Source organism: Chelon labrosus, assembly GCF_963514085.1.
Source record: "Chelon labrosus genome assembly, chromosome: 14".
Taxonomy (NCBI): Eukaryota; Metazoa; Chordata; class Actinopteri; order Mugiliformes; family Mugilidae; genus Chelon; species Chelon labrosus.
The window spans coordinates 18,586,423-18,613,861 of NC_140347.1; the positions used below are offsets into that span (position 1 = coordinate 18,586,423).

General features: G+C 42.8%; 1 protein-coding gene across 1 annotated transcript in view; it reads left to right on the forward strand.

Annotated features, from left to right (window-relative positions):
• Positions 1 to 746: 746 nt before the first annotated feature.
• The window catches only part of map3k5 (mitogen-activated protein kinase kinase kinase 5), a 74,484-nt gene continuing 47,791 nt past the window's right edge, over positions 747 to 27,439 (forward strand). The window contains exons 1-3 of the mRNA XM_084559824.1: positions 747 to 1,749; positions 22,233 to 22,372; positions 24,967 to 24,990. Coding sequence (XP_084415950.1) covers positions 1,299 to 1,749; positions 22,233 to 22,372; positions 24,967 to 24,990 — 615 coding nt within the window. The 5' untranslated portion in view covers positions 747 to 1,298. The remainder of the gene's footprint in view (positions 1,750 to 22,232; positions 22,373 to 24,966; positions 24,991 to 27,439) is intronic.

A 27,439-nucleotide genomic window follows, 5' to 3' on the forward strand; every position in this document is an offset into this window, starting at 1 on the left:
GTGAGCATGCGTAGCATAAATCTAATCTTTCTTAGACTATATGAACCAGTCTCACTTCCTTCAAACCATCAGTATCTGTCATATTTTTAAATGTGTTTAAACTTCCTCCATGACCTGTAATTACAAGCCCCCACCACAAGATGTCCTCATTGAAACAGGAACGAGAGGCACTGCCCGACTGCAACAGAAGATCTAATATCTTCCTATGTGAATTTATTACATTAATAAAAATTAACCCTAAACTATATCCAAGGGAATTATAAGGTCAAATTGTAGAGGCAGCTGAGACTGTTTCCTCATACTTTTCATAGCCATGAATTTACTGCCTCATCCATTTGGGTCATGCAAGGGATTAATGGAGGAAACGGTGCAATTAGTTAGTGCAAAATTATTAAATGCTTCCAGCTCAGAGCCCCCAAAAAATGTAATCATTAATGAGATTAATGTTCAGTACAGAGATATTTTTTCTAGACTTCCCTCTTCCTCGTTGTTTTGGAAACATGGTTCTCTATATCAGCTGATAAACTGGTGACCAGATGTTTTCTAATTTTGAATGTTTTATTTATTTATTTATTTATTTATTTATTTAATTCAGTGTTGTGCTCCTTTCCTGAAGTACAAAACACACCAGCTCCAGATCAGCTCCACATATGGTCGCCGTGTCTCCGCCCAGCTACACCAGGCTCCTGCTGTTGTCTCTCCGCCCAGTGCGTGAGTCTGGGCTGGAAGATAACAGTGGAAACTGGGCAGGGTCTCTCGCCCGCACATGAAAGCAACCTCGCTGCATGTACTGTGCACTTTTCTCTTTTGACAGATGACAAATCCTCGATCGCGCCGACGTGCGAGGCTTCAACTGCGCCTAAACTCCGACTCGGTGTGACATTTGTGATTCCTGCGGGCGTCACTTGCGCGGACGCCGGCGGCGTTGCACAACTTTGAGAAGTATGTGGATTTGTTGCGAGAGCTGAGGCGGAATGCGCGGATTTGGTGGCTTTTCCTCGCGTGTTTACTCCTCCGATTACTGTCGTGACCAACCTACGGTGGTCGTCGAGTTGTTGTTGTGTTTTTTTTAAAGCGTGCAATCGGCAGCAGACATGCAGCATGATGTGGAGTTGTACCTCAGCCTCGAACATTAGACTGTGTACCTGTGTGGAAACGGAGCGAGTTTGCACGTCGTGCCTGTGCAGAGGCTCTATGGGGAACAGCCGTGCGTAACGCTGGCTCTCCATGGAGGACGGCTGGAGGAGCCTCTCATCACAACACACACTTTCAAGAGAGTGAGTGACACTTGAAGCAAGATGAGTCAAGATCAGGATGGGATATCTTTACCGGTGCCTTCCTTTGGTGCTTGTCCCGGGAGAGCGACCATCAGCGGGGAAAATACGATCAGCAACAGCGTTAGTGGTGGTGGTGATGGTGGTGGTGGCAGCGGGGGCGCCTGCGGAATCCCCGCAGCCGGGACTTTCTGGCAGGACTCGGTGGTAGGAGGCGGGGGGCTCAGCCCGACCCCTGGGAGCTGCCCGATGGACGGCGGGGGCTTGCTGTCCACCGGTAAGTCATGCAAAAACAGACCGGTGACGGTGGCCTATGTGGTGAACGGCGAAGCGAACCAGCAGAATAACTCGGAGAGCATGGCCCTGCAGAGCCTGAAGGACGCCTGCGAGGCGGTGGGCAGCAGGCTGGAGACCGTGAACTTTGGTAAACTGGACTTTGGGGAGACCACGGTGCTGGACAGCTTTTACAACGCGGGTGAGTCAGCTGAAACGAAACCTCTTACACATCCTAAAAACTACATCCAACACTGCATCCATAAAACGAAACAAAGTTGACTGGCAGCCTGTCAATATTGCATGAAAGTGACTGCTCATTCTTTGTGAGGTTTTTAGATCAATCCTCCAAATCGTTTGCATAGGATTTAACTTAATCTTTGCTCCATTATAATGATTAAACCACAAGATCTAGACCTTAGAGAGAGCCAGCCACCCCTGACATGCAATAACAGGAATGTGTGCGCCACCTTTCCAAACTGCTCTCAGAGGTCAAAGTTCACATTTGCTGCAGCCTCCTTCCTAGAAGCGGAACAGGTTGCTCTGGGCTTTGCACAGCTCTGCATGTCAGGGCTTGAGGCTGCAGCCTTCAGTTATTTCCACACCACGCTGAAAAAAGCAGGGATTCAATGAGCAACAGAGCATCATTTGCTCCACTAATCTCGGGGTTCACTGTTGGCCCCCCCCCACCCCCACTCACGCACAGTATCCTCCTTCCATCGTGTGCGCCTCCGGTATGGAACTGCAGTGTCACGGTTTCATCCGTGATGCTGGAGTTTCCACCGACTGTAACCTCTTATTCATACTGTACATGTAGTAGTTGGCTCTGAATCCTACTGGCAAAGTTCAGTTGCATAATAAGCCGTGAAAAACTGCTCTTCAGAAAGCAGACCTTTTTTTTTTACCTTGGGTAAAATAATGAAAAACAGCCATATTGTTGAGAAGCCAGAAACAGCAGTTGGTGTTTGCATTTCAGCATATTTGGCATCAGGTATTGCAGAAATGAAACAACATAGCACAGATGCTTACAGCTGCTATTAATAACTGCAAAGCATTTTAAAGAACACCTCAGCGAAAGTAGCCAAGGGCACACTAGTTGTCTCTTCTTTTGTTAAAAGAAAATTTGAAGATTTAAAACAAAAAGAAAAACAGCATCTTAATAAAAGAGTCCATGAAGTCATCTCCTAAACACATCTGTGACAGTGATCCAGAGTGCTCCTCAAGCCACGCTTCCCATCCTGTTCAATCCAAACTGATTTGTGTTATATATTCATATGCGTTACTTCAACCCCGTCCTCCACATTAGGTACCTCTGTCTTCTGCAGTTGTCTGTTTTTTGGTTTGCAACTGACATTGTCCTAAACATTTGTTTGTCTCCTAAGTCTGATGCTGATGTAACAACTCCACCCAAACACTAGTTGGTGCTGTGTCTTTTTTGTCAATTGGGTTCATTTTAGTTCCTACTTCCTGCTTCACTTTCAACAATGGCGACTGAAACTTTAGACGAATTTTCGCCAAAATTTTGCTGAAGACGAGTCGAACCTCCTCAGTTAACCTTACCTTGATGTGTTCCATCTTTATTGACCCAAAACAATCAATTAGAAAATTGTGGAGATGGAGAAGTAGCCAGAAATACTGTAGCTGAAACACACTACTACCAAGCAGACCAATCATAGCTCTTGTGGTCTGCATCGCCGCAGCGCGTAGTTACATTTCTGGTGAGGTGCACGTCAGCTACGGCGCTAGGGTCTGGGCTGTCATCGTAGCTACGCCGTCAAATTGATGCAGAAGCCTAAACCGCCTATAAGAGTGATAGATGGACGTCCTCAGAAGATGTAGGAAAGATCAGCTTTATCTACTCCACATTTACAATACAATATTAGCCTCCTTCTCCTACTTCTCTTTCACATGGCGTATCTTTTCCTTCCCTACAGCTTGATTTCATCAAACTCTGATGGATAGGGTCACGTGATTACGTCATTAACTCAGTCAAGGCTTTCACTCTCTTGTAAACATTCAACTCTAAGGTTACACATGTTACAAGCCAAAGATAAAGACTAATAAAAACAGAGCTCGCAGAGGCTTACAACGACCCATATCTGCAGTCACAGTTGTTTGTGAAGGATGCCCTGCAGCCAATGTCCACAAGTTCAGTGATCAAACAGCCCATCATTGTTCATCAAGTTCTATTATTGAGCAGCAAAGCTAAACGGACAAAGCTGGAGGATGACGAACATCAGCCACAACCTGGCAACCCAACGGTTATTCATAACAGATTAATAAACAAAATCCAGTTTTATTCTAAATGGTGCAAGTGGGCAAATTAAAAGGCCATTTGTTTGGACATTACACTAGTTATTTCTTTTAATAAGAATAAAATGATCTTGCTCAATGTCCTGGCCCAGATGCTCACATAAAACTAATGTCTTCGAGGCTCTCAGCCATTTCTGCAGAAATATGTTTGTTAATATTAGTAATCCTTCTGCATAACCTGCATGTTAATTAAGAAAAATTTGAAATTGTGGACATTTTTAAATTACTTTACTTCATTTGGTGCATTTTAATTTGTGTTTTAGAAGAAGTACTGAAGCTATGGTGTTAGTGTAAAGGTTTCCTTTAAGGTTAAGCATGCAACTAGCATTACTTTTTTTTCCTGACGATGTTTATTATTTGTAATCCTTATCTGAAAAATGTGTACAATATACAGCCATAAAATAAGCAAACACATTTCTATTAGAACCAGCATTATCTTCTTCAGCATTTTGAGCTGCAGTAGCCCAGACCAGTGGATCGGACCACACGGACCAACCTTCGCTTCCCACGTGCAACGATGAGCCTCGTTCACTACTGTTGCTTCCACTTTTGATAGATACTGACCACTGCCGACCGGGAACACCCCACAAGAGCTGCAGCCATCTAGCCATTGCAATTTGGCCCTTGTCGAACACGCTCTAATCCTTGCGCTTGACCATTTTTCCTGCTTCTAAACACATCAACTTCGTGGACAAAACTTCACGTACTGCCTGTTATATCCTGCCCCCAGGATAATCGGTGGTCATAATGTTATGACTGATCGGTATCTAATTGTAAAGACACGCTAGCTATTACACCTGTTTCAAACCGTTCCAATCTGCTCCTAGTAGGAGAATACAAGTGAAAGCAGACAGCCCGTTGCTTCTCATATTATTACTTGTCTAAACACATGGAGCTTCCTGTATTTCTTCTTTCTCGGAACCATTTGTGGAATTTTCTCATAATACACATGGGAGAGCGGTGGCATTTTCCCAGAATCCTGAATCGCTGTATCTGTTCAAACACTCTTTATCCTCTTCCTGCCGCCCAGTGCATACCGCAAAATAACTTTTTAAACAATGAGCTCAGAGGCGCACTGAAAGCCTCAAAGACCATTTGCCAGGTTTGCATGAGAAAAGCTGCTTCTTAACTGCCCTTAAATGTCATCCTCACATGACGCTGAGGACAAGCCCTCGGGCCACGACACACAGGAAATGTGTGTGTGTGTGGGGGGGGGGGGGGGGGGGGGGGGGCGCATAGATGCAAAATTTTTGCCAACAGTTATGACTAACCATATCTTATCAGTGGGCGGTTTGTTCATTACAGCTCCACTCTGTTCATGGAGTTAATATTGATCAGCTGTAGTCAGTGAAAGTGGATATGTGTCATAAAAATAAAAGCACCCAAAGCAGAAAATGACGCTCAATATCTGCTGATTCCTTTTTCATTTAAAGCTGAATTCTTGTGTGTTGGTGTAATTCCCATTCGGGGAGTGTTTCCTTCCCACTTTTGCCTAAGTGCTAGCTCTGGGGCTTTCAGGCTCTGGGTTTCGTAAATCGTATAGAGACTATTTGTGACTGTTATTGACGCTACTTAAATGAAATTGAATTAAAGTGTCTCTCTGAGTCATGCTAACTCTGCACTCCTCACCTCCACTGCAGAGACAAAGTGTGTGAACGGCTTTTATCAGGGCGACTGGCACAATCTTTCCCCGAAACAGCTGACACAAATCATTTTAAATGTTTGTTAGCAAAACACAGGCATTAGCTGTGAGTGGTTTTATCCAGCGGACTCTAAGTACATTGAAGCAGCTAGTTATTGTTCCACTTATCCAGAGCTGCTGATCATCTGCAGCGCATAAACCGCGGAACTGTTCTGGCTTTGCTTTTGCAAATGATTTCTTGTTTCAGATACAGCCAGACTGCAAAAGCCTTTGCAGGCAAGTGTTAATTAATAATTCAATGGCAACAGTCCCACAAACCAAACAATTAAAAGTGCTCGAAGAAAATGTGTTATTTGTTATCAGCCGACCAAATCTGTAGACCTTTTTATCACAGCAGACGTTTTGACCTGTCATAGCAGGAAAAGCACAAGTGTATTAATAATGGCGGCAATCCACTTAGGGGAGATCCGGCTTTTGTGCGTCCCGGTTTATGTGCTGCCTTCAAATGGAGCTGGTGAGGTTGTAGTTTTGACATAGGAAGTTATCTAAACAACCGATGTACTCGGCCCTTTTCCATTTGTAAAGGTGTGAATACCCCAAGAGACGGGACTTCATTTGGAGTTTGCTTGTGATCACGGTAAATGTGATGTAGCCGTCCACACAGACAGTTTAGCAAGCTACCAAGTGTGTGACTCAATGTAGGAAATGTAAACATTATGACCACCTTCCTAATATTGTGTAGGCCTCCAGAACAGTTGTGACTCATCAGAGAATGGACATGGGCCTTCTGAGGGTGCCCTGTGGTGTCTGGTGACAGAATGTTGTTAGTGGGGGCCTTTGATGGGAGGGGCCTCTGTGGATCATCCCACAGATACTTGATCAGTTTGGGATCTAGTGAATTTGGAGGCCAGGTCAACACCTTGTGCTGTTCTTCATGTTTTTTGAGTTGTTCCTAAAGCGTTTTTGTGTGTTTACCTCTGTCAGGCTGCATCCTGCTGGGGATGGCTGCTGCCATCAAGGAGGTGGGGGTGCCTGGTCTGGTCTAGGTGGATGGTACATGTCTAAGTAACATCCACATGAATGAATGAAAGGTCCAACCCTAACATCGCAACTCATTAACTTAGATCTTATCAAAAATGTCCACATACAAGGTCAAGGTGATATCGCAAGAACCAGTTGTTCATGCAGACTTTTCTTGTGAACGTGGTACACATGACACTATTTGAAGGCAGTAAATGTCAAAGGTTACTTAATAGAAGAACCCACATTTTTGCAGTTTTTCCCAAATGCCAAGTCTTCTACTTGAGCCAAACAGTCAGAATGATTCAGTTCCTGTAGCTGTTTCTTCACTTGATCACCTTCGATGGAGGATGAGGTTAAAGAAGCGAGGGGAAGCCTGATCGATGGCAATGCCACCGCACATCAACAATGAAGTACTCAAGTAGAAATTGCTCGGTATGTTCCGAATGACATGTCGCTTCAATCAGCGTGATAATTGCCGAGCTAACAGCTGCGGGACGCAGCTATTGGAACGTCTGAGAGCAACACAGAGAGGACATCAGTCAGTGATTGTGAGGTAATGATAACCCGTGTCCTGAACTGAAAGCAGCTCAATAGAAGTCAATGTCTACACAGAATAACGGGGTGATAACGAAACAGCAGTTCATTCTGGTGCATGCTGCTTCAAAACACCTCATGCGGTGTTAAAAAAAATGCAGAACTCTAGCAGGGACCGGTTTAACAGACTTGTGCTGGTTCTGTTGTTTTAGCAGGTCAAAGCTACGGTATGCAGGGCTTTGTCTCTACAGCTGATCATTATGCTCCAGTGCTGTGTAATTTATAGGGAGCACAATGAGTTCTTGAACAATTCCCGAGCCCTTTGGAAGCGGCTTTGCCTCGACCTGAGTGTTTGCTTACCTCTTGTTTTGTGCCGAGAGCTCCACTCACCGCTCCGGCAGCAGCACAGATACGACTCACAAATTGTTTTCACTCGTGCTTTTTATGTTACGGCAGCGCCGAGAGGGGCACAGTCTCAACCTCTGAAAGCATATTGGCCACTACAAACGCATTTTGTCACAATTTTGTTGCCTGCAGCGTTCCTCAACCACTCACACATTACATTTCTAAAATTGTAGTCTTTTGTCCTGTAACGGATTACTGGTGGCAAAACCAGAGAAATTCTTAATATTGGGTATTTTATTGATGATTAATTGGTGAGCCAATGATGTGTCAAAGATTTTTGGACGTTCCCACAACCAAAGATGATGTCTTAAAGCGCAATTAACAGTCTAAATACAAATAGCTTCACAGGAAGTCTTCTAAATTGAAAGACTGTTCTCTGCGATTGATCAACTAATGATTCAGTAATAATTATTAGGTGACATTAGTTGCTCTAAGGGCTACTTAATGACCGTTTGTAGCTTCTTGAGCTTAGTTCTGTTTGCTCTGTACTGTGCATGGCCCTAGAAAAGAGGTGGTCAGCACCTAGCCTTGGTCTAAATTTGCCCCAGTGGTGACCTGTGGTATTGCAATAAAAAAAGTCAACTGTGTCAAGACGACTTACCGTCACTGAACACTGTTTCCACACCCCAGTCTTCAGCGAGTTCTGCATTGACTTTCCTTTTCCAAGTCGAGCTTTTGAGCTTTCACTGAAATTTAGGATATTTTTTTGACGACCACGCAACCAGGGCTGGGTATTGCTTCTGATATCCTAAATCCATTCGATTCCAATTCCCGATTCAGTGTCAGTTCATTTAGAGATATTCTAGTTTCGGAACTATATTGCTTCCTAAACAGATCTAAAGCTGATATTGTCATTGGTTCCAGAGATTTGTGACATTTTCACAATTTCACCTTTAGTTTCCTGCCTTGCATATGGCTGTGTTTTAGTCCCGCTCTTCTCTTTCCTTGTACTTTTTAAATCCACTGGTCTCAGAGTTGCAGCTTCTGTTGTGTCTTGAATCTCACTTCACACTTGGACTAATCTCGGAAGCAGGAAATGCCATGTATTTAAAACAAATGATCCAAAGGTTTTATGAATCGATATCCGACCTTTGAATTCAAGATCGATTTGAATCAGAAAATCGATTTTTAAACCCAGACCTATAGGCAACACACCATTGTTTGTGTATGTTTTCATGGGTTTACTACACGCCCACTCCTTAATCCAGTATCGTCAAGATTTCTGTTTGGATCTGGTTCCTCTTCGGGACTAGTGTTCTAAGTTCCAACCCTGCTATCTGTGAACCAGAACAGTTGGCGTCAGTGTGAACACATCATCAAGCTGCTTATACTGTATGTTAATGGTCTGCACTTATATAGTGCTATTTTCCTTTAGTAGTACTCAAATCACTTTCCAACGTTCCTCATTCAAACACCCACTCAACAGTGACAGTAGTACTACCATGCTTAGTGCTCACCTGCCACCAGAAGCAGTTTCGGGTTCAGTGTCCTTTCCAAGAGGTGGAGGTGTAGCCATCCCTGCAATCGGTGGAAAACCCACTCTACCACCTGAGCCGCAGTCACCTGATATTTAAAGTGTTTTTACTGATGAGGCAGTGGTGAGTGACCCAAACAGAGCACTGATGTAATCCTTGCCATGCTGGTGAGGCCCGACTATGTCCAGTGTCAACACCGGACGTCAGCTGACAGCTTCTCGTTGAGAGCGTGTCGGGATACACCAGCGTAAGACACTCAGCGCTCAGGCTTCCTGGCCACGAGGCCACGGAGCTCTGAAATCCCATCAGCCGGCCCTCTGCTAAGTTGTTTATGCTCCCTCCTGTTTACTCTGCACGCTTGGCTGCTTTTCAAAGGTCAGAGAGCACAAGGTCAGAAGGAATTAGCCCACATGCCCCTCGCTGGCGTCTGGGGAGAACCGGCTTCACCTCGGTGGGAGAGGGAGGCTGCAGGCAGAGCTGAAAGAGCATGTTGGCGAGGAAAGATGTGTCCTTTTGCAAGCTGATATTTCTCAACGGGAATCATAGTGCAAGCTCACAATCAGAAGCTGGCTGTGCGTTCATTCATTGTTCATTGTGAAATCCACATTACAGTTGCTCTCATATCCTTCAAGTGTGTTTGCATGTTCTGTAGACTAATAACAGTAATACCCAACAACCTTACATGCTGTGTTTCAACATGAAACAGTTTAAGAGGGTATTCTGCATATACTTTGCTGAACAAGTTCTAAGTGCAGTTTAAACCCGAGGCTAAATCTCTTAAGAGCTCCTCAGAAAAATGGCAGAAGGTGGAGAAGCCGTCTATCAAAGCCCCCCTTTCAGGACTTATCAGGGTTCGCGTGAGGTGAGAGGCAGCCGGAGTGGGCCAGCGTCTTTAGAAACCAGCAGAGGGTGAGGGAACTGAATCGTATCAGTTGTAGCATCATGATAAGCCCACACTAAGCACTGAATGGCTCTCAGATCTTTTGGATTTCTCTAGATTATAAAATGTATTTGATCTGTTTTGCATGCTACTGGTTGCATGACTCTTTCTCGACCCGTCATTACGTTCGTGTTATCTCCTCCTACGAACGCTTAAGCTGCATGCAACAAGTTCACAAAGCGCTCTGCTGTATCTGATTATAACGTTTTAACTCTGGCTCCAAACGGAGGTGTGTTACAATTGCTCTTCTCACACACACACACACACAGTATTCAGATATTTTTTTTACTCTTTGTGTTTGTTTCAGTTTTTTGATTCTGCACGCACGTACCGCAAAGGTCACACGGCGAACTGGATGCAACAGGGTGCCAACAGAAAAAACTTTCACTTTACAAAATAGTCAAGCATATGTGGCAATGTTCTGTCAGTTTCCTTTGCACGCTTAGTTTTAATGCAGGAGTGTCAAACTCATTTTAGTTTGGAGGCAACATACAGCCCAATTTGATCTCAAGCGGGCCGGACCAGTAACTTAACAGCATAATAACCTATACGTAATGACAACGTTAGATTTCTTCCATTTGTTTTAGTGCAAAGAAGAACAAGTAAATTTGGAGATTTACATTTAATAAATTATCCTTTATAGAGAAAAAGAAGTGCAATTTGGGCACATTGCTGTCTGCTAGGAATAGTGGTTACTTTCATTGGATTGCAGTCTTTTATGTAATTTTCTGCACAAATTCATGCTGCGGGCCAGATTGGACCCTCTGGCGGGCCGCTTTTGGCCGGCGGGCCATATGTTTGACGCCTGTGTTTTAATGTTGTAAAGGGAAGGCTATTAGTAAGATTCATGATCATGGTTTAAACTTTAACATATTGACTTGATAAAACCCCAAGATGAAAAAAAAAAGAGAAGGAACCACCCATCCACTAGTTGTGGAACATTTCAGTTAAAACCACAAATGTCAATACCGCCAGCGGTGCCAGTGTTTGAGCTTTATTCAAATATATGAAAATGTTCGTGGCAATCCATCGACCAATAGAGAAGGTGTTTCAGATTAGACTCTACAGCTCTACAGCCCTCATCCCTAAGTCCTCCTTCAAAACAACTCCAGGTAACTTCATTCCCCGAACACATCCGAAACACGCTGTGTAATAATTTATTGCTCCAAAAATACCAAGAAATCACGGAAGGAGATTTCTATCAGCCATGCGGGTGTGTGATGTTTCTGCAGTTTCAAATGGAAAAGTCTTATCTATTCACTTTTTATTCAGTGTTCAGGTGTTTTTTATTTATTTATTTGCATTTATTTCTGCCCAGTGCAGCTTTATTTCGCCGCAGCAAAACAAGCACAACTTTTTCCTCAATCCCATCACGTGAAGCGACTGAGATAAGATTGGAACATAGTTTACTTGGCAATAATTAGATTCCTTCTTCTTGAATTCCTGTAAATTACGATTCACTGAAAAGCGGGTGACATCAAGGAGGCATGTCGGGGCGGCCTGAACTGCAGCACGGATTTCTCCCAGCGCGTTTGTCAGCCCCCACGGATGAATACACATTCTGTTCTCAGCTTTTTTCCCTTCGGGCCCATGGCACTGCAGTTTGTAAAATCTCTCAGTGTGTGAAAAGGCAACAAAGTGGAGCAGAGGTAAAAAAAAAAAAAAAAAAAAAAGGACCAGTCTTCCTGAGGCTGGTTGGTCTCATTTCCTGCATGGTGGCTCTTTCTTTCAAGCACACTTGTGTCTAAAAAGGAGCATTAATCTCTGTGTGCTGGGCAGGGCATCTAAATACTGAATAACCATTGTCTAGTGTTTCCCATATTATCCTCTGTGAGAAGGGATGTATTTTGTTGGCAGAAATGACTTTAAGTTCTCATTCCCAGGGTGGTATTTATTTTTGGAAGAGTGATGATTGTTTTATTTGTGGAATTTTTTGACCTCACACGTAGCTTAATCTGCTTTGGGATTTATCACCGATCTCAGACCACTTCAGAGACAACTGAAGAGGTCCCCAGAGAATCAAGAAGTTTGTCTAGTTCAAGGCCCCCATGTTTCTGTTTGCCGAAAGTCTGCCGATGAGGCACTTGGCATGGATACGTAGAAAATGAAACAGTAAAAATGTCTTTCCACATGAGTAATGCAGACCCCCGGAGGGACAAGCACGCACAAGCTCGTTCTTTACCTGGAGCTCTACTGTCACTTGGCGCATGAACACAACCTGCTTTCATCAACTAAAAAGCTTGAGGTGGTCCTTTTTCTTACTTGGGTGAGTGGTCGCCCCATGGACTGAGGCCATACACTGATCAGCCACAACATTAAAACCACTGGCAGGAGAGGTAAATATCACTGACAATTCAGTGTTCTGCTGGGAAACTTTTGGACCTGGCATTCATTCGTGTGGATGTTACTTGTATCACCCACGTAGACCAGACCAGGCAGCAGCCATCCCCAGCAGCATGCAGCCTGACACACACACACACACAAAAACAGTTTAGGAACAACTAAAAAAACACGAAGAACAGCACAAGGTGTTGACCTGGCCTCCAAATTCACTAGATCCCAAACTGATCAAGTATCTGTGGGATGATCCACAGCGGCCCCTGTCCATTCTCTGATGAGTCACAACTGTTTTGGAGGCACAAGGGAGACCTACAAAATATCAGGAAGGTGGTCATAATGTTGTGCCTGATTGGTGAACTCTGCACTTTTGATTCCAGCCTGGATCCAAATTTCAATTTCAGAGGTTCTGCCAAAACAAGTTAGTCATTTAATCATCCCTAGAAGAAGATCCTGAGAGTGAGCCAAGTTTTGTCATTAAGTCAAGATGTCGCTTAACGAAACAATAAAGCCCGTTCATTTCTGTCCGCGTTTGTTTGGTTCAAGCAGTTCACACCTCTCTCCTACCTCAGGGCTTTTTAATTCCGCATTAAGGTTTGGCAACTGTGAACGCTTGAAAACATATTTGCAAGTTCTACGTAACACATTTTTATAAGAAACGCTGGATGTGAGCCACTTGCTTCCGGTAAAATCTTTCAATCTGAAGTCTATAGTTCCATTATCCTGCATGTGAAACATTACTCGTAGCACGAGACCAAGAGGAAAACGTGCGGACCGTCCCCTGCCTTTCCTGGAAACGTGGCTGTGTTTGGACGTCCCGCTCTCAATAATTCCTTTTTTAGGATGCAGGGCGAACGGCTCCTCGAGTGTGGGAAATAATTTCCAGCCCGGCATAGAGACAGTAATTCCACTGTCTGGACCCCGTCCTCCTCGTGGGCCGAGCTCCAGGGGAAAAAGTTAGCTCCACCAACACGAGACGACTTCAGCTGCCACACACGTCGCCGGCTTCGCCCGCATCATTTGCGGTTTCCTCGCCGCGTCTCCATGGTTACGGCATCTCACGCGTTGCCGTTATGTGATTGATCGGAGCGAGTCCTTTAGTTACCTACTGTACCTCTAGTGTTGGAGTCAAACCGGGGCCCTCACAATAAACCCACAGGCGTACACAGCTGGCCCTTCAGTGACTTTAATGCTCTGTACACACTGCTAATGTGATTGCAGGAGCTTTTAGCAATGCGTTGACATTTTGCACAACTACGAGCTGCTATTAGACTAAAATAAGGGCACATGCCAACACATACAAACATATCACTAATCCTGCTGGATGAGCATTACATAAAATGTGTTGCAGCCCTGGAGAAAAGCAATACTTAAGAGCCACGTTAAAACCGATATGACAACTACTCATTAAATATGCAGCTACATATAATTGCTGAAGCTTGGAGGAGTGCGTAGGAACGTATTAATGCTACATCTTCACCGAGGTTAAAGTGCTTTAGGTGTTATTCTGATATCTAGTCTAGCATCGTCAACAAATTCACAGTTTCTCAGTTTATTTTTTTTTTATTTCCAAGTGGGTGTTGTAAGCTGGCGCCGACCAGAATTATAGCTTTATTTATATAGCACATTTATATATTTACAGCAGAAGCAGATGCAAAATAACATAGAAGTTGATGTGATATCGTTAATGTCTTAGTTTTAATTGGAAAGAAAGTCATTTTTCTGCATTCATTGTGGGCAGATTGAATCTTTCGAGTAGCATTTATTTTTACATGAAGTTGCTGAGACATTTAATTAAATAATTACAAATACAATTAGCGTATTTCTATTATAATTTTTAATATATTCACTTGCTAGCATTTCTTCTTGAGTGGTCAACTGTATCGACACTCTTCAGAAAATTAAACTGAGATCTAGCTGAGCTGAAGATGAAGGAGGCAAGTAAAACTTCAGCATATAATAGTTTTTGCAGGCTTCTCGGTTGATTCAGCATGTGGTAGAATGAGTTCAGCTTAGAGAACCAGTGCACATGAAGAGAAACAGAAGTGACGAAAGTGTGCAGAAAACTAAATTCAGTGAGCCCACAGAAGGCTTTTTTCATATTCATCTCATTTGAAGCTTCAAAAACAAATACTTTCCACGATCATCAGGAATTAACAACCTGCCGACTGGCTGATCAGCAGGTTTGTAGCTATTCCTAGCTGCCTAGCTAATAGTGGCTCTTCCTATTTCCCCTTTTGAAGAGTTATTTGTTTTCATGCAGGTGCAAAACATATGTAGAAGCTGGACATTGGCTCTAGTCTTTGCCGTGTCCTCAAAAGTGAAGCCAAAGCAAGTAGAGCTCCCCCTGGTGACTGGCTGCAGTATAGGTCATAAGCTCCGCCCCCTCCATGTTAGTGGATGGGCCAAACTAAAACACTAAAATACATGTGAAATAATTATTTTCAAGGATTCTTTATGTCATTTTAGGTAGTCAGTATAATACTGATGCATGTTCAAGTGTCCCAAGTTTCGTTTTAGTGAATTATTTGACAGAAACAGTATGTGACATCATGATGACTGCAAGCTGCTATGCCAACTGCTCCGTGAAGTGGTCCCGTAGAGTTGGGAAAATAAATAAATAAGTGCAGTATATAATATAACATGTCTTTGTAATTGGTGGAAGTAGAGCGGAGTGCAGTATTAATTAAACAAAAACACGAGTGATTCCGGAGAAAGTGTGGGCGGGTCATCGACAACGCGGCTCCGTGTGGCTTCACTCTCTGTACTGTGCTGCTCAGACTCTGGCTCCAAACTCGCTAGATGGCACCGCCCGTATAACCGGAAAAAAGCGTCAGTTTAGCCAATGCAAGGAAGTGGGGGTGGTGGTTGTCCATATTTATATACAGTCTATGCTCCAGACACAGGCGACATCACAGTCAGACATTGTTGCTGATAGATCTTCCCTGTGTCTGTATATTTATTGTAGACCATGAACATTTTATGCATGCGTATCCATTGCATATAGCTTTAGGGATGTATGGTATAAATGATGCACACAGTCTCAGTGTTGTTTATGACTGAAGGCTGCAGGGAGTGATTGTTTACATTCTTGCGCAGCCCACTCTCATTAAAATAGATTTCTTTGTGTCCAAATGTATGCTCTCCATTTGGCTCTGGGCACAGCAGAGACTTGAGACTTTGCTGAAATAATCCATATCCACTTGAACAGTCTCCAGCGCCATTAAGATCCTGCTGTGATTATAATATTGAGCAGATCCCCCTTCCTCCAAAAGGAGCATGTGGTACTGGCGGAGGCTCTCGGGGGAGGGCTGAGAGGGATCCATACAGAGGAGCCTACAGACTACAGAAGAATCTCCATTGAATTCCTGCAGCTTTCCGCTCTCTGAGCTGCTCATCATCCTGTTGCCTCCCTCTTTCTCCCCCTCAGAGACACCACGGGGCCCGCGGAACCTGCAGCAGCAGGCCGAGCGCTGCTGAAAGCCAAACAGTGTGAGAGTATTGAATTATTTTCCCTCCTCTGCTTTGAGTAGTAGGCGAGGGAATCAATTCAGTTTTGGTCAACAGTAGCAGGTCCAGCCGTAGGAGGTGTAGCAGCATTATCAGAGCTTCACCGTGCATGTTTTGCTCCAGTTTTTTCTCCTATTGCTATTCAGCTAGCTATGGTAAAGACAGCCGTCGGTTTACAAGTAGCTGAGTGCAATCAGACGGCAGCGCCTGGGAAAAGGGTGACTGGTTGACTCAAGTTACGCCACTACTGGCTTTACACAGCCTTCTGTCAACACTATGCTGGCAGGTCTGCTGTTATATTGGCATGCACTCAGCTCTGCTGTCGCATTGGTAGGCAATCGCGACATCTGAATTCTCTCCAGATAGTTTCAGAGGCTGTGGCATTGAATCAGACTCACTGCGTCGGTGATAGATCCTAATTTCTGAGCTGTTCGCCTGCAGGAAACCAAGAGTATTGTCTCCAACAGGTTTCAGCAGTGAAGCATGTTATAACAGGCGATGGATGACATTGTCAAATGTTTATCAGGAGCAAATAGAGACGCGCGTCTAAATCTAGATAGACTTCAATTCAGAGGTTTGTATTTAGAGAATCACACTCCCTTCAAAGACTCTCAAAACTTTATTATAAGACGACAACATCTCTGCAGTTGAGGGCCAGCAAAACATTTAAATATGGGTCGCTTCTGCACAAATGTTTCCTTTGCTTTTACATATACAAAGTGGCAAAATGTGTCTTGTCAGCCAACATGGTTTCAACAGTAAACTTTGCAAACCACGTGGCAACCCTGCTTAATGTACCTTTGCACCTCTGAGTTATGCTTAATACAACCCAAGTTCCAAAACATATAAATATCAGTGCAGACGATTCAAGTAACTTAACATGACCTGTAGCTACAGCAAAAATAACTGAAAGTAGTGAAGTAATGTAGTGAGGCAATGAAGAAACCTTAAAGCATAAAAAGCAGAAGTAAAGCTGGAAGTTGGTCGGGAAAAAAATAAACTGCTAGATTCATAAATTGCACAATATTCATTTCTAAAGGAAAGCAAAATATGACCGGAAACGTTAAAGACAAAATTAAAGTCCCAGTTGATTCCACACTGATTTATGGGAGCAACAGCAACAAAACAATTTCCTTGAAGGATTAATAAAGTATTCTGATTCTGATTCTGAACACCACCCCCAGGACCATGGCACAAGGCTGAGCTTCACTTGGAAGCCTGTCAGCGACCCGGTATGACTTTGACGTTCGGACGTCATGGACTAACACACTGACTGATAAAGAAATCTATTTTCCTTGGAACAATATTTGTTCTGAGGAATCACAGTAGATTTAACTTCTTGCGCCAGACACAGAGAAGAACAATAGCTGCATTTAGGAAAAATAAAAAGATAAAAGTGGTTTTGTTTGGCTACCATTGTATGCAGCTTCTCCCTGAATACTGGCGGTTTATTTATTATTAGACTAGACTGAAATACACTCCACGTTGATGACACCATACGTCGCTAGTCAAGTGTTGTCAGTTCTCAGGGGCTTAGTTGTGAGTACAAAGCACTTATGAGAACAGATTGCTCTTCTCGCCTCTCTGGGCAAGACTTTTATCTCCAAATTTTTCATGCATCCACATACTTGGCTTATTCATCACGTATATTAGCCCTGCCCTGTCACCAATGGCAAACATTTTCCTTGGCTCAGACTTATTCCGGTCAAGCAGAGTGACGCAAAGTTATTCCACCTTCCAAGCTTTTTGTATTATACCGTTGCCTTTAAGTGGCCTGTTTGCATTAAAATCTCATTCCGATGTGATATTGATGGGGTTTACTGCCGGCAGAGAATGAGACAAGGTTATGTTTTATTCATCGGACAACCTGTGCTGTCTGGATCTTGACATTCAGTTGCACCTTGTATGCATACGATAGTTAAGAGGAGGAGGAGGAGGAGGAGAAGAGCCTTTTGTTGTGTGTATGCTCAGGATGTTGGAGGTTTGAAGTAAGATTAGGCGTGGTGTGCAAGCTGTTTGTCTTGTTAACTTGCACTAAATCCAACAAAATAGACCTGATATAATTTCTCCTCTGGGTTCAGATGTTTAATGACGTCTGCGCACTCACAAATTTGGACGGAAATGCACCGCAGGCATGGATCTAACAAGTGGTTGTTAAGCAGTGGCCAGATCCCCGCGAAGGATTAAGGTGTACTTTTACCTCGCCGCCTCCTACGTCAGGAAGCGAAACCTAACTTGCACTCAATCAGAGAGCCGGGCGTCCTGATGCGAAGATGCCGGCCGCTCATCACCAGGAGAACAAAACCCTCTTGATATTCCACATCAACGCACACGGCCACGGAGCTCAAAGTCCCTTATATCCTGTCCCTCTGCTTGCAGTGCGGTAATGAAAATTTGAAGCTGTCCTCTTGAAGGCCCATGTGGAAGAAGGGGTTGATGATGAGGCCAATGATGAGTACCTGTTTCCTGGTGGAATTTGCGCGGCCTGATGATGAGTGTGAGGAGCACCGTGGCCTCTCATCACCAACAAAAGTCTCTCCATAGCCGGCCTGATAGGCCTGGCTCTGCAGAGCTGTGTTGGCGTGCATTCACAAAGTCACTGAAATAAATGGACTGCTTGATATTATCTCTGTGAACAATTTTCAGTGATGGATCGTGTTCTCTTTGAGACTTTGATTGCATCTTAAGTGATCTGCTCCTTCGACTCTAAGATAATGAAAGTTTTAATTTGGTGTTGCATTAAAAATAATGTCGCAGAGCTTTGATGAGAGCGCAGCGAGCTGTAAATCAGAGCTTTAACATGATCACTTGTGAAAATTTACACATTCAGCAAATGCAGATTGTTTGCTATGCTTGCTGCCGATAGTTTATGGTGTCATTAAAGGAGCTTTCTTTTTACTGGAGCCGATGAGAGCAATTAAAGCGAATGAAAGCCGTGAAGCTGCCGGCCAACACAGTGAGATGATAATAAAACCCTCCACAGAGCTGGTATGTGATGATTGTCTGTGGTTTTATAACCCGCGAAAGAATTTCACAAACATTTGATCCATGGTCAACATGTGAATATTGCTGTCTGCTTTTTGTTTTGAAGCGAGACAAGATGCATGGTTGAATGGTGCAGAACATTTTGGGGTTTTAACATGGCTGAGATAAAGTCCTTTCAAAGCATTGGTCTATTTATGTATTTATAATGACTCTCTTTGATGTTGTTATTTAATTTATTGTTAAAAGCTGCTGAAAAATGAAGCTAATGCGTTAGTGTCAAACTGTAGTTCATCAAATGGCCACTTGAGGCTGGCTCCAAATGTGAGTCAACCCCCACAGATCTCTGTGTTAAAATGTTCAATTCAATTCAATTTTATTTATATAGCGTCAGTAACAATACAGATTGTCTCAAGACGCTTTACAACATTCGGTCTGAATTCTGTTCAACTTTACAGCAGAAATAAATGTTTACAGCCTGGAACTATCAACATGTTGTTGTTCACTGATTAAAACTGATGTTACCGCCACTTTTTAAAACCTGGTGCTTGTGCTCTTGATTTTTTTAGACCATGGAGATTTAAAATTATTTGAAAATAATCAAAACCCAAAGGAAACGACTCCAGACACAACTAGCTTAACGTTAAAAGCGGTAGCTAGCAAAGTTAGATTGTAAGTCAGCTGTTTACTTTAAATTAGATTTATTCACTGATGCTTTATTTAATCTTACATACATTTGTCCATAGGATGCCACGTTTCAAAAGCATTATGTTTTGTTTTCCTGTATATGAATTGCACAGGCTGCTGCTATTTGTCACATTATTTTATTTAGGCTTTTATTAAGACTGTAGAACCCGGTACTTACTCACGGGACATTTTCTGACCATGTTTATCATCAAAATAAGCAAAAATGTCCAGGCAGGCATTTTAAAGCTTAGGTTAAAGCTTATTGCTGCATTAATTTTCATATAACTCAGCCGTTTGTATTATATCACGAGTTAAAGTTACGCATAATGAGGGTGTGACTGTTTTGAGTAACCAGTGGGTGTCTTCAGTGGTTGCTAGCAGTGGTCTTTGTCTATTTTCCCTGACTCTCTGGGAGTTAGAACGAGAGGAGAGGTCAGGCCAAGATGGGGACGGCTGGAGACGCCACACTGAGCTTCAAAACTGCTCGTCAGGAATCAGTACCGACCTGCGCACTTGAAAGAAGTAGCCTCAAATCTAAAAGTTAAATGACAAATTTATCATCCAGAAAACCTGTAGACACTTTAAAGATAATGATAAACTTTCAGATCTTCAAAATGGATCAACCTATGATCTTAGCTTACTCTGCTTTGATACGAGTGTTTCTGGTAGACGCCAGCTTGAAACGACCCATTAGAGGTGAAAAGATTCTGTCCACACGGTCGGGGAGTATCAGATCTGACGCTCCGTGTAACATGTTTGTTGACACAGAGAGGTGGATAGTTGGAAGCAGATGAAAAAGCAGGGTGCGGCGTTATCTCTGTGCCTCTCTGGGCTCCTCTGTCATTACCTGGAGCGCGGCCATGGGGCTGATTTGTTTTTGGTCTTATCAGTCGCTCGAGGCGGCGTCGGGGACGGCGTGTACGACTCTACCTGTGGGCGTGTATCTCCATAACACACCATCATGCTGACTTTACAAGCTGATGAGCAGGTTTGGTTCATCCTACCGGACACAATGTCATTTAATTGCAAGGAATGAAGGAATGTAGGTAGCTGGCAGGGCCATATGTGACAATCCACAAGCCAGTGAGCTCTTTGGTGACTACTAGCATAACAGAACAGTGCCAGTGTAAGCACTGGATGTGTTGTTCAAGGCTGGGAACTCCCCACCTTTCACCAGAAGCCCTGCTGCCGTGATTGACAGTACACAATATTTACTCCTCTTGACCTGTTGATCCTGATCGTATGGTTGAGTTCAGCTGCGCTCACACCACCTCCGTCGACTGCCTCCGAATTAGCTCCACTTATGTCTGCAACAGAGAAATCTATACTGGACAAGAGACGGCTTTAAAAGCAGCTGCGAACGTCACCTGTTGTTTGTAACACTGGTACGCACCTGATGTGGGTTTACATCTGTCCATTAACCCCTGATTTCTTTGATTTCTCTCTCTCTCTCGTCACCGGCGCTTTTGATTCACTTTAAATTGAATGTTTCCTGCTTGCTAACGAACAAATGGACACAAATTCAATTGTTCTCCCTGTTTCCCGTGAGCCCGACTGAGTGGATTTGGTTTTCAAATTACAATAAATTGAATTGCACCTAAACTGTTTACATGGACGCTAAATAGAGTGACGTGATAACACGGACTCCAGCTTCGTTCATCTTTTCAATGACTTGTTTGCACAACTGGTTGTTTTTCTGCCTCCCATGTTTCTGTCCCTCCTGGAAACTCGTCATCTGGTGTTTAACCCCACGTGGAGCAAACATGCTCAGAAAGAATGGATTTATTCCAACCGGAGAGAAAGAAGTGTTTACATGTTGTTATGAGATCATATTTTGTTTTTGAATTTTGGATTATTAAAGATTTACACCACCCCTCTACATCTATGAAAATCCAGGCCAGTATGTTGCAACTGAGCTAGTTAAATTTCTATTCTTATTGGTTTTTATTCTGATTATTAATGCAGATAGGTCTAGTGATTACAGAAATGGATGTATGATTCTAGGGTCATTGGTTCAAAACCCCTCAAACCCCCTCATCTATGGCTGCACCCCCAAAGAAACAGTACTTGTGTGCATATAAACTGATCAGGCATAACATTATGACCACCTTCCTAATATTGTGTAGGTCTCCCTTGCGCCTCCAAAACAGTTGTGACTCATCAGAGAATGGACATGGTCCTTCTGAGAGTGTCCTGTGGTGTCTGGCAACAGGATGCTGTTAGTGGGGGCCTTTGGGTTGAGGGGAGGGGCCTCTGTGGATCATCCCATAACTCATTTGTGTAAAAGAGTCATTTATCATATTCCAACGAATAAAAGCTAGAAGCACTTCAGGTACTTAAACAAACTTAAACAACAGCTCTGCTTAAATGGTTCTTAATTCCACACAAAATACATTGGTGTATGATTATTATCCTCGGGTTAACACAAGGTTTTACTATTTAGCAAAATAAACATCTGGGGAAGGGCACTTCCTGTGTCACTTTGAGCCGGGTCCCATAACAACCAGGTTTTGACGTGATTAGCTTCATAAAGCCTTGAACTTAACCCAATCCGACACCCTTAGCGTGAAGAGGAACACTGTTTGTGAGTCAGGCCATATCATCTGGTATCAGTGGCTGACCTCACTGATGTTCCTGTGGTTGAATGGGAGTAAATCCCTGGGGCCAAAGAGAGGAGGCTGTTATAGCAGCAGTTTAATGGTCTACAAGCTCAGGATATATTTTAAAGACTTTTACATGATGTACATACATATATATATATATATATAAAAAGCACGATTATATCAGAAAACTGTCCGTTTTACTCTTAACACCTTCACCTGTCTTTCGTCATTCAGACATAGCTGTGGTGGAAATGACAGACGCCTTCCGCCAGCCCTCACTCTTCTACCACCTGGGAGTCAGAGAGAGCTTCAGCATGGCCAACAACATCATCCTCTACTGCGACACTAACTCCGACTCCCTCCAGTCCCTGCAGGTAAGCACCGAAAGCACCGAAAGCACCGGACGATCCGGGCCACCCTCATCACTTTAACGCACAGTCCAAACAATCACTGCTCTGGTTCACAGAGGCAGCGATTAAAGGCTATATTTGGGAGGAGGCGGGAGGCAGCAACACATCAATAATGTGATGTAAGGAAATGCACTTATGAAACATTTTGGCCTCATTTAGTTGTAGATGATAAAAAAAAAGGGTGAAAATAGAGTTTAATCAGGAAAGACAATTCAGTTTTTGATTGACTTAAAGGATCCTTTTGTATATATTTTTAAATGTTTCATCTTACGCTCTACTCGGAGTTCGGGATCACCTCCCAGTCAGCTTGTCCCATGCAAAGATGCCTATTTTAAAGGTGGTCGGCACATATCTATACATTATTGGCTACATTCCCCAGAGTTATTATGGTGTCAATTGGAGACCCAAGCAATCCAGTTATTCTCCCCAATCAAACTTCCTAAATTTACAGCCAACCCAGTGGTGGTGGCTACGTTAAAGGTTTGGCCTCCGCATTAATGCCGTTAGGAATCACCTATTTCCCATCCACGGATTCAATCTGCCATTGTTTCGCGTCCCTTTGTCCACGCTATCCTTCTGTTCTGCTGCTCAAACATGGGACTGTTTAAAAACCACTCCAGAAGTCCCCAATTATAAAATATATATGAAATATATGGCCAGCGTATGTCCCTCATTGAAAATTCCACCTCCCAACTTAGAGCTAAATGGGCATAGTGGCTGAAAATGAGGTCTGACAAACTCCGGGATCAAGCTGTGCAGAAAATACAGTCTAAGAAGACGCTGTGTGCTAGGCTCCAGCGCATACAATTAAAAGTTTTGCACAGAGTGGGACAAATGCCAAGCCCCTCCTTGCAATTTGACCCATATGTTCTACTGTTGTCCCGGAATACAGAAATCCTCGAAACAGATTTTTCTCTGTATTTTGTCTGTGGTTCTAGGTGTTCAACCAAAGATGGTCCCTTGTATAGCCATATTAGCAACTTCAAACAACCCCCCATACATTACCAACTTACAAGCAGACCTATTATCTTTCACTTCTCTTCTGGCTAGTAGTAGTAGTAAGATCCTATTTTTATGGAAATCGGAAAAGCTCTATCTCTTTGTGGCTCAAAGCTGTTCTGACCTACCTGAAGATAGATAGATAGATAGATAGATAGATAGATAGATAGATATGTAGCTTGTCAGTGCAGCCTTTGCCCTTTTTCAAAATGAGCAGCATGTATTTATCCTTTTTGAGGAAGCATGTTTCTATGCATAGGTCTTTTCTTCCTACCTATACCATACTGCATTTTGAAATGTTCTGTGAACCACACCTGTTCTCGGCACTTCACCGTATATTTAAAATAATAAAAACAACAATGCTCATATTGTTGGTACTGTAATTCCCCTCAATAGTGTCAACTTAAATAAAAACAAGAACCATAGGGAGAAAGAAAGTGGTTGAATAACTTCCCCTGACCAGAATCAAACATGGCAGTTATGTGGCACACGTCTTAAATAGTTGATTCTATTTATACAGAAACAAATATAGACATATATGCCCTCTGTTTTACAACTCTTCCAAAACCTACAAACAGATTCCAGATGATGAAGTTCATATTATATGTCAAAAAATAACTTCTAGCAACATGCAGTGACAAAAAAAGACTGGGTCAGCTTGTTTGAGTCTTTTAGCTCCGGTTTAGTAGAGAAGGTATAGCTGGCACAGTCTGAGGCCCACACTGAACGTATTTAAAAAGCCACAGAGGAACACAGAAGCCTTTCTTTTATACTGAGAGGAGTCTTGTGGCGATGGGTCCCGAGCCAGGAAACCAACTGTATAGTCAACGTATGGTGGAAGCACGGGCTGCCAGGAGAGGTGTGCCTTAGAAGATTAAAGCATCCTCAATGGCGTTTCTTTTTACTGCTGTGATGCAAAATGAAAGCTATAAAAGTTTCCCCTTCCTGTGGTCTGCCTTGGTGCCCACTTGTCTGGCTGGGTGGTGGGATAGCTGCTCCTCACCCTGCCTAGTTTTCCTCTAATCTCAATCAGGCTTCCTAATTGTTTTATTTTATTTTAAAGTCACAGGTTTTCTTTAAATGCTCCTAAAAAAAAAAAAAAGGAGCAAAAAGGCGTGACCACGTGCCCACACTGGTCACGCCTGATTTCACAGCAGCATTTTTTAATTTATTTTTTTTCCTGCAGAATAAAACCATCCTCTATTGTACAAGCATGTACTTCATTTGCTAGCAAATATCACTCATCTGTCTATTTCCTGGGAACTTTAAAGCATCACTAACACATTGACTGCATTTCCTTCCTGAAAACAAACACTTTGAATATTAATGAAGCACATGCATGGTTAAAATCAGCTTGTACTCTTATTATTTTTATTGGTGCATTTCCCATCAGACGAATATTATAAAATGTTACTGTCTCAGGTATATTATTTTTGAATGCATGTGGAAATGATGGACTGCTTATTTAGTTTTATCCAGTGTCTAACACTAAATTGCTCCCAGGAGAAAATGTTCTTATTAAATTTCTAAATGCATTTGTCTCTCTCTCTTCCTCTCAGGAGATCATTTGCCAGAAGAACACTGTAAGTACACCAGGCATTTTCTCCCTTGCCTTTGCCTTTCGCACATTACTCACCCGGTGCTCACACATCGCACGTACGGTTATTATGTGGTGCAAAGAATATGTTTTTCTTTCTTTTTTCTTTTTTCTTTTTTTTCTCTACAACGCACAGCGAGCACAGCGCCTAACACCTTGTGTTTCTCTTCTCAGTGTTAAAGCAAAAGTTTCTGGTTTCTGCAGCCCACCTTTGTGCAGAAGCTGTGATAAACGTTTGGTTTGATGTAAAAAAAAAAAGAAACAGATCTATCTTGCACATCTAGATTCTTTTCTCAGATGACAGCTGTTTGGTGATGTACAGTGGCTGCACAGGCACGGTCTGCATAAAGAGGCACAAGCACTTTGAGAATTTGACTTGCAAAAACTGCAGCATTCAAATAAGGCGCTGCCTTAGAGCTAAGGATATCCTGTTCTTACAGTAACTGACTCATATCCTTCTGGAGTTCCAAGTAAAATCAATAAACCCACTGAAAAAAACAGTAGGTATTAATAACAATGTATATGCATATGATATTATGTGTATGTACCCTAAAATGATACATTTCTATTCAGAATTAATGCTGATTAATTTCTTGCTGATAGACCAATTTGTCTCTAGAAGTGTCATTAGCAGACTCAGTAGAAGGCTGATTGTTGTCTTGGAGTCCGTGTTCAGGAGTCAGATGAAAGGCTTAGCTCTCCTAAGTGGCTTTGCAGAGTGAAAGTAGACGGCCCCGTGCTGCATGAAACAGACTGTTCTGTGACACTGACTCGCGCCGTGTGAGCAGAGCTGATTATCACTCGCAGTACGAGAGCGTGAGCTCACCGATCTCTCTTGTGTGCTTCTCGCTGGCTTTGGTCTCCTTCTGTCCTGCTTGCCTTTAAGGCTTGTGTTAATGTCCTCTGCATTGGGTTGCTTCAAAATACATCAAAATCTTACTGCAGCTATTTTCCTCTGCAGCAACCACAGTTAATAATCACTTTCAGGCACTTTTATTTTTTATTCGGTTTTAGAGTTGATATCTATGCAAGCTTTTTAACCATATTAAATATATTCAGAAATGCACAATGTTATGAAATGATGCTCAAAAACAAAGCATTCAGTATAGCTGCATTTTAGATCACCTGATGAATAAATCAAATAGCTCTGATTTGGTCTCTACCGTCTACTGAGTTTATCTGCTTCATTCTTCCCTTCAGTTCCTCTCTTATTGTTTGCCATCAAGCAGGTGTAGCGTACTGTGTCTAGACTCCTAGACACTGAGAGTGAAACAAAAGTGAAACAAAACAATACATGGTGAGACATTGACTGAAACCTCTTTTGAATTTGAGAGGAACTGTAGATTCAGCCGTTACTATAATTTCAGCATGCTGTCAGACAGCATTTAATATACACCGATCAGCCGCAAAAATAAAACCACCTTCCTAATATTGTGTAGGTCTCCCTTGTGCCTCCAAAACAGTTGTGACTCATCAGAGAATGGACATGGGCCTTCATGTGGTGTCTGGCAACAGAATGTGGTTAGTGGGGGTCTTTGGGTCCTATGGGTTGAGGGGAGGGGCCTCTGTGGATCATCCCACAGATACTTGATCAGTTTGGGATCTAGTGAATTTGGAGGCCAGACAAGATGGTCAAGGTTATTCACTTCACCTGTCAGTGGTCATAATGTTGTGGCTGATTGGTGTATTCAGACATGCATTTCAACAAAACTCCTACGAAAGAAGCTTTGAGCCAGTATACAGGTTCCTGGACCTTAATCTTTTGGAATTATTCTCAAAACATGTGTTACATGTTGTGTTAGTGCTAACTGTTGGAGTTGTGTTTCAGGCCACCTGTTGAATGATCCAATGATCTCATAAGTGAAATGTTTGGCTTTTTACCTGCTGCATTCTTCCCTCTGTTTGGTAAAGAGGAGGTAGTTACACAGTGTAGTGCGCTGACACTCGCTAAGAAGCTCCAACAATCTGAGAGGAACAGTAGACTGAAGTGCTAATAGAATTTTAGTGTGATTTCTCTATAATACAGTCGGATGATTTTAATTAAACCTCTGTGCTGGTAATGTGCACTTAAAGTTCGCTAACAGAGGTTTTAGATCATTGCATCTCTTTGATGTTATCGTAGCTGTAATTAACATAATTTTTATATTGGTTTTAATCACCTTCATCCCCATGCAGTGTTATTCATGCATGCTTTCAGAAAACAACAACAAAATCAACTTTCTGCCTGTATTGGTCTGACTCCTGCAAGGCCAAGGGTCTAATTTCAAGCTACGCTTTGAAATTAGACCAAATAGGATTCTCAAAACAGCTTCTGCTTTACAGTTAACCCTAAAATGTTGCTGCGTTTCAGACTTCTTGATGAGTAAGTCCAGTGTTTACATCCTTTTAGCTCTGTTTTTGGTCTCTACCGTCTCCTCAGGGAGATATTTATGCAT